This window comes from Sinocyclocheilus grahami, unplaced genomic scaffold, assembly GCF_001515645.1.
Source record: "Sinocyclocheilus grahami isolate Dianchi unplaced genomic scaffold, SAMN03320097.WGS_v1.1 scaffold268.1, whole genome shotgun sequence".
NCBI lineage: Eukaryota > Metazoa > Chordata > Actinopteri > Cypriniformes > Cyprinidae > Sinocyclocheilus > Sinocyclocheilus grahami.
In genome coordinates, this window is record NW_015505447.1 from 1,368,643 (window position 1) to 1,381,014 (window position 12,372).

The window sequence follows — 12,372 nt, forward strand, 5'->3', positions numbered from 1 at the left end:
CTTTCATTCCTTAATGATTCAGGGTCTGCACAGTCATGGAGAACCTAGAAATATGAGATAATTTTGAAAATGTGACTTTTAGGCCTGGCAGAATCAATTTTTTTTTTTTTTTTAGTTACAAAGGTGTGGAGATTTCTATAGCGAGTATATGTTTTTCTAGTTATGCTCAGCTCAGTATTTCATTGGCTGGAAATTGTTCTTCATAAGTGGGTTTTGAAAGACGTTTAACCAGTGATAAACAACTGAAAAGGTCATGGAATATAATTGGTAAAAGAAAATGTGGAAAATGCAGTTACTACTGGATAAGAGTTATATATAGAGAGAGAGAGAGAGAGAGAGAGAGAGAGAGAGAGAAAAAACTAGAAAGACTTACATTCGCTATGTAAATTTCTATAACCTTTTCAGGCCAATATATCACAACTTAACCTGAAATTGCAGATACATCCAGGTTTTCTTTGACTGTAGGAAACCTATATATGGATTATGACTTTTCAACCTGAATGTAAAGGTGAACCGTTCTAAAACAAAACACGAGAATACAAAGTAACTTTAAATCTGAAAATACTTTTGTTCAGAAAATGTTAGTACAAAGTAACAGATGTGGAAACAAATTAACATATGTATGATCCTGGGGGAAAAAACTGAATTGTTGGTATTGTGCATGATTGTGTCCAACAGCCTGCACTGTACAAGCCTTTCAAGGCAAATCCGAGTTGATTTGATTCCCGAGGACATTGCAACAGAGAACATTACTGCCACCTAGTGTACATTGTTTGCAATTTGCAGTTTCATGTTCATTTCAATTAAGGTCATGTGAGATGATGTCCTGTATTGAACATTAAACTTTTGCTTGGAGACACCCGAGAGAGAAACTAAGTGAACAGATGGTCGTGTTCCTCTGACACACCGAACCAAAGTACCCTTAAGGGCATTCTTCCCTCCACCTCTAATAGTTTGTGGCAGTGCATAGGGCTTGTGCCAACACATGTGAGCTGTAAACAGCCACATCCAGCACCACGGCACCAGGTGCATAACACCTGGTCATATCCTCTCATTTGATGTTTATAAATCATTTAACTTACATGCCATAACCAATGAACCCAATCTGCTTACCATCACAAAAAGGCAACACTCTGCTTCTCATAAAAATTCAGGAGAACCTACAAAACACTCGAAACAAAGACTGTACATTTTCAATATTTTTATTTGCTTTCTGAGAAACTCAACATTACTGTTGACTCAGAAAAAGAAAACAGCTGTTTAGTATTTATATTTTGCATTTTAGTTTACTGAGAGGAAAACACTGGGACAGTAGAGCTAAGTAAAGTATTGAGAATTAATACAATCGTGTTGGGAAAGCTGGGCTAAACTGTGGTTTGGGTTAACAGATCAAAGGGGCAGGGAACAAAAATCACACAGATACATATATTCCCCACATCTTACAATGACAGACCCTGCCACAAACCCACCCACCCCTAAAATAGTAAAAATGATTTTAAAAAAAGTATACTTTGAATAATAAAAAAGAAAGAACAACTGTTACTTAATAAAATATAATACGCATTATACAGTACAGACTGGCTATTCCTCGCTCCCGCTAGCCAATCTCACAACCAAAGACATTAACACTTGCCATAGAAACACCTGCAAAGGTTTCTTTACATATTTCTTAAAAAAACAGATGACATTAAACACAGGAACATGGCATTAGCGACACCATTCTGTCCCCTCCGCGTCAGCTCTGCAGAATATTTTGCACGTTTTGACAGTTTCACTGCAGTAAGTCCTCTTTGAGACACTGTTAAATTCAACATGGAGTGTCATAATTGAGGTTGTTCATAGGGAATACACACACTATGTACTTGATTCTCTTCCCAAAACCAGTAACTTTCAGTTCCAGGTCAAACATTTGCATTTTAACATGAAGACAGCAAAAGTTGGGGGGAAACAAAACAACACCACAATGAACAAAAAAGCTACGTATAATTGAGAGTAAACAAAGGCTATACCGTTAAGCTCGGAGTACTGGGGGGAAACTAGTTAAGAGAATAGATTGTTACTGTTCAAATTAGTTCACTTTCACTGGTATGCATCCATCATTGCAGCACAAATAAAGTTACGAAAATACATAATGAATGCATTTTTAGAGGATAGAGATGCTACCATTACAACAAAGGTGCTACCAAAAAAAAAAACAGTTCCATAATCTAGAATATTCTTCCCCTTTGGAGAAACCGTGTTAGAGATCCATGTCTATAATGGATGGTTCTTTAGGTACAGGCTTGTTTTCACGTGAACTGACTCATTTATTTTCAAGAGGCATTCCTTTGGTTATAGTCTGACCACGTTTAAGGAGTTGAATGTGTGGCGATTTCCAGCAAAGTCCTCTATGCCTACTTGCACGTGATCCTTGCCTCGAAAACATCAGTTTTTATAGGCCTTCTACTATCTCAGATGCCACTTTACTTAGTGCCTGTAACCTGTCACAACTGTTGATCTTTCAGTCTGGTCCTCTGCCTTCTGAACATTTGTCCCCTTTATTGACATTCTGATTCCTCTACTGACACACCGACAAGCAAATTTGTGGCGCTGCAGGAGGGTGCCATTCCAGAATCGAGAGGGACATCGAGAGCAAGAGAAAGCCCCTTGAGACAGGTGGTGGGCCCGATGACGGAGAGCTGTCAGTAGCCTTCGAGAACGTTTTCCACAGACTATGCAGCGCAGGCGAGTCTGACGGCCATGTTTTCTTGGCGGATGCCTGGATACACGGTGCACTGAAAGAGTTATGCGGCTTGAAAAAGTGGTAAAGGGACAGATAGGGCAAGTATATGACTTTAAGGGAACAATAAGAGACCGTAGGCCTCTAAACCTTAATCGCCCCACACGCCATGTGCCTCCACCTACATTTAAGCCAAGCCCTCCTCCAGTAAACTTGGCCCATTTCAGCTGAGCTATCCACTTCTTCCTCTTTTGCTGCTGCCTGCACTTCTTTTGTTTTAAATACATATGCCTCCTGGCAATTTCGTAAGTATTGAATCCAGTCATCAACTGTATGCTACTAGTCAGTTTATATTTTTTCTTTTTTTTTTTCTTCTTCCTCTGGGTGACATCTCCCTGGGCCTGAGGGCTTTGCTGTGGATGTTGAGACTGCATCGAAAAAGGGTGCTGTTGCTGGTGATGTTGAGAGTGCTGGGGTGGTGAAATGTGGATATGAGGTGGAGTGGAATGAACATTGTTACTTGGAACCCCTGAATAAATTAGCTGCTTCCCGCTGATTGGTTGTTGAAGCTGGAGGGGACCCATAGTGGGGTTTGAGTAGTGCAGATGTTGGGGGTGTGAAGTCACATTTGAACTATGATGTCCTGATTCTGGATTGTAGAAGAGTGGAGAATAGCCAGCAGTATGAGGATGCTGCGTGAGAGCGATGGTTGAATGGGGCTGTTGTACTCCATGACTTCCACTTTCAGGTATTATATGAAGGAGTGCATTGGTTGCAGCCTCACTCTCGGAGACAGATGGAGCAGTTCCAATAGATTCAGTTCCTGTTGGTTGTGTTGTAGGCCCAGTACGAGTCAAACCATGTTGAGATAATCTATGTCTGGTCAGGCTGTTGGAGTAAGAAAATGCCTTACCACACACTTCACACGAAAACAGTTTCTCCCCTCCGTGTTCATGAATGGCTTGGTGATGGGCAGTCAGGTGGAAATGATGGCGGAAAGATTTCCAGCAAATCTCACATGTATATAGTTTAGGAGGGGGTTGGTTGCTTGTGCTAGCATTAGATCCTTGAACTTTATCCTGAGAATAGGAGTAGTAAGAGCCAGGGTTGGTTTGATTGGTTTGATCGGGTTGATCTTGATTAGTGGGTGCCCCTTGATTTGCAGCAGATTTAGTTTTACTCCGCCTTGGCTTGAAATCTCCCCGTAGATGCAGTTTTTCATGCCTTTTCAGACTCTGTGCATATCCAAAATCTTTTCCACAGAGGGTGCATTTGTAGTTCTTCTCCCCCGAGTGAACAGTCTGATGTTTGGTAAGGTGAAACGGCTCACGGAAGTCTTTACCACAGATGTCACAATGAAATGGCTTTTCCCCTGTATGCACACGTTCGTGTCGACGTAAGGTCTCACGTCTGCTAAAGCCCCGACCACAAACAGTGCATAAATAAGGCCTTTCAGAACCATCTCCAGCAGAGCCATTGCTTCTCCGACGTTTCACTCCTTCTCCTGGAGCCCCACCAGGTCTCGGCTCTCTTTTTTGTCTGGGCTTCCGTGGCCGCTTGGGTTTGGCATTAGGATTGTTGGCATTCTGTGAGTTAGGCTGCTGTTGGGTGGGGTGAGATAAGGGTATCATTGAACCACTCAGGCATTCTTCATTCCCACCATTTCCTGCAGATGTAGATGAAGAGGCCCCCATAGACCCAAACCCAAGCCCTCCTAACAGACCTCCGATAATGTCTCTCCGTTCCTCTCGTCCCCCAGTATTGTTCATCTCAGCAGGCAAGACAGAGGCAGCAGCAGCTGCAGCAATGGCAGACATGGCACTACTAGTGACTTCATCTTCAGAGTCATCCAAAAGTGAGGAGAGAGGCAGATGCGACTGCGGTTGGTGATGGTGCTGCTGATTTTGAGGGTGTGGAAGAAGTGTTGGGGCTAAAGGAGCTTTTCTAAGGGCCGGACTTGACATGCTGTTGCTACAGGAGTCTCCAGAGTAGGATGATGGGTTGCCCTGTTGACGACGATAGTCATCGACTCTGTAGGACGTTTGGTAAGGATCTCTTGAATACTCAGGATTATACTTCTCTTCAGTTTTGCCCACAGGATTTTGATTAACACTTCTTCCCTGTGAATACAGACTGTCACAAGACATCCCTGCTGTGCCATCCTCATTTTTGCAGAATACCAATTCTTTTGTGTCATCCATTTGTCCACCTGGAAATTCACTTTCAACCTTGCCCTCTACTGAACTTATTGAGCTACCATCACTGCTTCTAGATCTCCTCCCTGGCTTGCCACAGTTACCTGATGCAGCATGGTTAAGCAAAGAAGTGCTCTCTCTAAAGCAGCGGCCACAAGCAGGGCAGCGGTAGGGCTTCTCTTCATGAATTTTCTCATGTCGAGTGAGAGATTCTCTGCGGTTGAATGAACGCTCACAGACAGAGCAGGCATATGGTCGAGCTCCAGAGTGGATAACGCCATGCTGAAGGAGGTGTCCTCTCTTCTTGAACCCCTTTCCACATTCATTGCAACAGTATGACTTATTTGGACTTGAGCAAGTGGAAGACATGGGGTCTGTATTCTCATGCTGATGGTGAGCATTTTGTGAAATTCCATCTTGTGTTGAGTGAGGATGATCTGACTGATGCTGATGACTTGGGTTTGTGCTGCTGTTGGGACCACCACCATCTTCTTCATGGCAGCGTATGTGTCGGCGAAGGCTTGGGAGGTGGGTAAAAGTCTTGCCACACTCTCCACAATGAAAGAGAGGTTCTTGCTCAGGCTGTGTGATATTGGGAGTCATTGATTGCTGATTTTCGGGCTTGGGGTTTTGAGAGATATTTGATACCAGCACAGAAGCAGAATTTGAAGCTGGGGCAGAGGAAGAAGAGGAGGAGACAGTTGAAGAAGAGGAGGACGGTGTTGACGAAGAGAGGATGGAGGAGGGGTCACCACCAAGACCCCTCATTCCAACCCCTCCACCTCCTCCCACAAGACCAGAGGACCCATCATGACCATGTGCCCCAGAGCTGGCATGGCAGTTAGCACTGCTTGTACTGCTGCTACTGTTATTATCTGTCTTCCTCTGGGGCAGGTAGCCAGCCATGGCTTTCTTTCTCCTGCTGCCACTACCTCCACTTCCTCCAGCCCCAGATCCGCTATCTCCTTTCCCATCATCTTTTAGTATGGAGAGATGGAGTGGGAGTGGCAAAGGCAAGCCTGCTTCTTGTTGCATTAGGGAAGCCAGTTGATTAGACGAAAGAACAGGAATACCTTGGAAATCAAAACCACCAAGAGGTGAAGGTTGGGGGGCAGGGTGTAGGGGGTGGTGTGGATGCGCATGACTGTGAGGGTGGGACAACGCATGAGGTGGCAACTGCTGCTGCTGTTGTTGGGGCTGGGGAGTTGGATGGCCATGGGTGTGGGAAGGATGGAGGGCTGGAGGAGGAGCAAGACCTGTATTTGAATCTGCAAGACCGAGATGATTATGGGGACCCTGCTGAACTAGAAACTGTTCTAAACTAGCATTTGTGGGCACTCCAGAAAACAGGTATTGGTTTGCAGCGAGCATGCAACTGAACTGCTGGTGCAAACTTCTTGCATCAGACTGGGCTCCGACTAATCCAGCCACTGAGCTGCTACTGCTGGGGGTATTATTAGAAGTGGTGGTTGAACTCGAAGGGGAGGGCGATGATGAGGATGGCCCAGGAGATGGCTGAGGAACAGAGAGGCCAGGGTGCAAGGGTGGTGGCGGTGGTGCTGATGTTACAACTCCTCCAATTACCCCAGAGCCTCCTCCAGTACTTCCTCCTGCAAAATCAAAACGCCCCATTCCTGAGTGAAGCTGCTCCTGCGCTAGTGCAGCCTCAGCAGGGTGAAATGTGCGTAAGAACTGTGGATAGCCAGAGGCAGAACTGCCACTCCCACTGCTGCTGCTCATCTTGCTTGATTTACGTGTGCTTTGTGAGGATGTGGATTGAGTTTGTTGTGGAAGAGGTGGGGGGGGTGCACTCATTTTGGCAAATAAGGATGAAGAATCCGCAAATGCATTACTTCTAGATCCTTGAAGGGAACCAAGGCTAAGCCCAGACAGGAGGCCACCAGATGCCTCGCTCTGTTGTTGCTGCTGCTGTTGAAGCTGCTGCTGGTGCTGAAGTTGGACCTGCTGTTGGTGCTGCAGTTGTCTTTCCAGCCCCAGTCCTTTGAACTGGTGAGCCTGGTGTCCACTGAGCATTTCTAAAATGTCCATAGGGTACTTTCCAAACTGGAACATCTCCCTCTCACTGTTGAGGGGTGATCCTAGGATTTCCCCCCCCTGTTCACTTGTTACTGCAATAAAGTGGACAATCTAACCTAATCTAACCTAACAAATCTGGCACTAGGGCCACTAATAATCAATATAAAGCTTTAAAGAAATCTGCTAGCAGCTCCAGTTAAAAAAAATGCCTGTGTGGGAGTAATTTGTCAGATGTTGTGACTGTCCATCCCAAACAAACAGAGTTTTGGCTATAATAGTGGGCCACTACATGTGATAAAACTCTGGAAGTCTTGGATTAAATAATAATCTATAAATATAAAAAAGGGTAAAAGGTGATTTACAATATCATGCAATAAACACAGGTCTGCATTAGTCTTTCAATATCACTATATCTACAGTTAAAACGGTAAAAACATGTCCTAATACCACGTATTAATCTACTAATACATGTACTAATACCATATGAAAATTTGCTTCAAAAAATGCGTTCATCACTACAAAGCAAATAATTTAGTGTTGAAAGCCATTTAAAACTAAAGCAATGAGGGAATGTCTTTCTTTCTTTATATTGGTGTATTCCTTCGACAACTTCTGAATAAAATGGTCCCACTTTTTGATTTCCTCAGTAATGTCTTCATTTAAATGGAAAATTCTGGTGAGCAATTTTTTTTTTTCAATTGTTCCAAGTTGGAGTGAAAGGTCAGATAGTCCACAGGGTGTATCCAACCTCTGTCGATAGAACCGCTGCTGGAAAACCACAAACACAGCACAGTTGTATGACCAAGTAGTTCTTCCTCCTCTCTGCTGTGGGAACCCTGTCAGGCCTGATTTAAAGAAAAGAGAGATCAAAAATAGTAAGAAGATTTTTTAAATCGAAGGATAAATATTTCAAAACAATATCAAAAGATTGGCACAAGAGATGAGAAGCACTGACTCACAAAGCAAAGCAAAACATAACTTTCTAACACAATTCAACAAATATATCACATTCTACCACAAAAAATCCTAAAGACAGATAAAAGACATACATCATAAGATAACACAGAGATAAAACAATCTTAATAGATTTTTACCAAAAAGAAGCATGAGCAGTTATACTATAAAAAACACTTAAAATCTTAAAACCGGGATATCACAAGTTCTATTACTTTGGTATTACAATAATACCAAAATTAATTACTCAGAAAAAACTTATAGCAGTTCAATTTAATTTTTAAATATGTACATTAATATTTAGCTTTAATAACTACTTACATAAAGGAGCATGTTAAATGTAATTTTTCAATAGTTCAATATTGTTACCAATAAAATAGTATTGACAGATAAACACCTGACATCTAAGACAATTTTTTTTATAATTTTTAAATCTGTATGAGGCTAATAACTCCATCTATGTTGCCAAATAGCGTTATGACATGCAAACATTATTCATGTATAACATACACACGATAACTTGAGAACTAAGCAAATAAAAAGCACCTTCATGAATATAAACTGTCCACATTCATTCATACACTCCTGTAAGGTAACTGAGCTTCAGCTGTTTTTAGGTATTTATTTATTTTACATTTTATTCAATGCAAACAGAAAGCATACATTTTACACTTTTGCAAGTTAATAAATTCCTTTGAAATTTCTACTCAAAGAATCCTGGAAAAAGTACGTTTTAATAATTATGTATATGACATATATATATGACAGATTAACTAAACCATAATATCTGAGGACTAAGCCAAATAACATGTTAGCAGGTTAAAATCAGTGTGACGTTATCAGGTGCATCTAGGTCTGAGATGAACTGTGCATCACATTGTCAGGTATGCAAGCTTTGTTATGACACAAGCCAAATTTATTCTAAGCAACTTCATAATATTAAGTATACTTCATAATATACATAACTTAAGATCTAAGCAAATACGTATCTTCAATAATAAATAAACTGTCCACATTCATACATTCCCAACAAAGTGGTCCTTAGAAATTCTAATAAGGACATATTTTGATAGATATTATATTTGTCAAAAGTAACTGAGCTTAAACTAAATGACCACTGGTTGATTTACTCAATGTAAAAGACCCAATTTTCCTGAATTTACCTTCAATAGATTTCTAAAAGACAGACAGGTAGATAAATAAATACCGAGGCAAAACAGTTCAGCCACACATTCCAATACAAACTGGTCATTACAAGTCCTTAAATCGGTCAATATCAAATGCTTTTATCTGCACAAATAAAATCCTTATATCAACACAAATAAAAAGCACCTTCATTAATATAAACTGTCCACATTCATTCATACATTCCTGTAAGGTAACTGAGCTTCAGCTGTTTTTAGGTATTTATTTATTTTACATTTTATTCAATGCAAACAGAAAGCATACATTTTACACTTTTGCAAGTTAATAAATTCCTTTGAAATTTCTACTCAAAGAATCCTGGAAAAATGTATCACAATTTCCACCAAAAAAAAAAAAAACCCAAATAAAAAAAATGCAACTGTTTTCACCATTGATAATAAACGTTTCTTGAAAACCAAAACAGCATATTAGAATGATTTCTGAAGGATCATGAAAACTGGAGTAATGGCTACTGAAAATTCAGCTCTACCATCACAGGAATACATTCTTTTACAAAACATTAAAATAGAAAACAGATATTTTAAACTGTAATAATATTTCACAACATTACAGTCTTTAGTGTAGATGAAGCAGATAGATAAATAGACCAGCTCACACACACTCAAACCTAAATGAGTCCTTAGAAGTCCTTACAGCTTTCAAAAGGAAAGATGCTCCAACTATTTAAAATACCACTGGTTGCTTTGCTCAATGTAAATTTGAGTACGTTTTAATAATTATGTATATGACATATATATATGACAGATTAACTAAACCATAATATCTGAGGACTAAGCCAAATAACATGTTAGCAGGTTAAAATCAGTGTGACGTTATCAGGTGCATCTAGGTCTGAGATGAACTGTGCATCACATTGTCAGATATGCAAGCTTTGTTATGACACAAGCCAAATTTATTCTAAGCAACTTCATAATATTAAGTATACTTCATAATATACATAACTTAAGATCTAAGCCAATACGTATCTTCAATAATAAATAAACTGTCCACATTCATACATTCCCAACAAAGTGGTCCTTAGAAATTCTAATAAGGACATATTTTGATAGATATTATATTTGTCAAAAGTAACTGAGCTTAAACTAAATGACCACTGGTTGATTTACTCAATGTAAAAGACCCAATTTTCCTGAATTTACCTTCAATAGATTTCTAAAAGACAGACAGGTAGATAAATAAATACCGAGGCAAAACAGTTCAGCCACACATTCCAATACAAACTGGTCATTACAAGTCCTTAAATCGGTCAATATCAAATGCTTTTATCTGCACAAATAAAATCCTTATATCAGTCAAAACAAAAGTAACTGAGCTGAAACTACTTAAAAATACCACTGGTTGTTTCTCAGCATAAACAAAAAGTACCCAAATTCACACTTGTATAGCTATTTATGTATTAAACAAACAGCTGTCAAAAGTGAATCAATTTACATTGTTTTCACCTTGAATAAATATATTTTAAAATTACATATAAATATACTAATACAAATTTAAAGACAGACAGATACATACTGAGCTATAATAATAAAAAAATACACCAACCAGACATTCATCCACACATTCCAATACAATCTGGTTTTTAGAAGTCCTTAAACATGACTAAAGCCCCGTTCACACCTAGAATGATAACTATAAAGATATAGTTCAAAAAATCGTTCTCAATATTAAAGAATAGCATAGTTCACGCCACAACTATAACGATATCGTTGGAATCACTTTCAAAACGATTTTTTTTTTCAGCTGACGAACCGATGAAACACTGACAGCCAATCAGAATCCGTCCTGCTGTAACGAGCTCAAGCATTTAAAGCGGCAGACGCATAAACAGGCGATATCGTTCGCTGGTGTGGACGCTAATATCATTATCTTTATAGTTATCGGTCTTGGTGTGAACGGGGCTTTAATCAAATCCTTATATCTGTCAAGCCTTCACACCTGACAAAAGTAACTGAAATGCACCCAAAACACTGGTGACTCCAATACCAATAACTCTAATACGAGAACATGCATGGCAAAATGATCAATAATCAGCAATTCACTGAAGAAGAAAAAAAAACATAAAAATCAAGGGCTCAGCAAAGAAAATCAAATGACGGCACAATGTCAACATCAGAGACAACGGACAAAATATCCACGCAACTACAATTAAATTGAATTAAATAACTGAAATTAAACTTACCAAATGCTTTTTGGTTGAAAGAAAAGCGCCGATTGTTCTCCGGGATGGTTGTGCGGACTGTGAAGAGGGGATGAGGGAGAGGGGAAGAGCCGAATTCCCTTTTTCAATCACATCCCTCTATGGCACAGCAAAAAGTTTCAAAATAATAAATTAGAGCAAAATCAGAGCGGTTAAAATTACAAACAACTTGGCGTTATCATGCACTGATTTTGGTTCAAACGTCCGCATGCTACGCGTTGCGTAGAGGAACAACATGACAGAAAAACAAACAGAAACAAGAAAGTGTCTGTGAGTGCAGACAGCCCGTCAGATGAATCCAGGCTATAAACCCACTTCACTCTGCTAGTCTCTTAGCTAGCGAAATAAAGACGTCGTACCCTTTTACACTGCAAAAGAATGCATTCAAAAGCATTGGTATCCCACCTGCTCGTGAACGGAGAAAGTCCTCTTGAAGAGCAATGCGTGAAAATAATAATGCTAAAAAGGGCGCCGAAAGCGTAGACGTGCACAAAGGCGGTTTCCGATTTCAGTTTAGCAGGTCATTTTTACTCATCCCGTGGAAAAACACTCTCGCAGGCCTCTCCATCGCTTTCGATCCGTTAAACAAACCCCAGTTTCCGCTCGCTGACGCTCAACCTCGCGCGATGGCGTTCTCACCATAAGATTTCGACTGAAACTGCTCTTCCAGGCCGTTTTCCGCTTAATTTTTATGCGGATTATGGTCGGCCAAATATTTTCCGCCCCGTGTCAATTTCTAGTGCCCCCGTCTTCCTTCGGGTACTTCTGTTCGCCTCACAGTGGTCGTTTCCGGGCAGTTATACAAGTTCCGGGTGGTGTTACACGTTAAACCGTCCGACATTATCCTGCTTAGCGCACTGAAATCAGTTCGAGATGAAGTGGGGTCAAAGAAAGGCTTTTTCATTCGTGAGTTCAGGCTGTAATTTGTTTGAGTTTATTGAAGTTGGATGACAGGGACATGGTCAGAAGTTTGTATTTTACGGAATTCGTAGTCTCGTAAATGTTACGGGTTAGTAAACCAGAGTCTAAACGCGTCGAAAACAAATGGCGCGCGGCGCGTCTAA

At 40.5% G+C, this 12,372-nt stretch overlaps 1 protein-coding gene across 1 annotated transcript; it reads right to left on the reverse strand.

Moving 5' to 3' along the window:
- Positions 1 to 1,224: 1,224 nt before the first annotated feature.
- On the reverse strand, positions 1,225 to 12,095 carry LOC107599536 (uncharacterized). Its single transcript, XM_016291159.1, has 3 exons — positions 11,714 to 12,095; positions 11,291 to 11,407; positions 1,225 to 7,796 (listed from the first exon to the last, which is right to left on the reverse strand). Exon 3 carries the CDS (start codon positions 6,985 to 6,987, stop codon positions 2,467 to 2,469), a length of 4,521 nt encoding a protein of 1,506 aa, XP_016146645.1. The 5' UTR covers positions 6,988 to 7,796; positions 11,291 to 11,407; positions 11,714 to 12,095; the 3' UTR covers positions 1,225 to 2,466.
- Positions 12,096 to 12,372: the final 277 nt, after the last annotated feature.

Excerpts from the sequence above, each read along its gene's own strand:
- LOC107599536 (XM_016291159.1), bottom strand. The coding sequence starts at position 6,987 with ATGTTCCAGTTTGGAAAGTACCCTATGGACATTTTAGAAATGCTCAGT.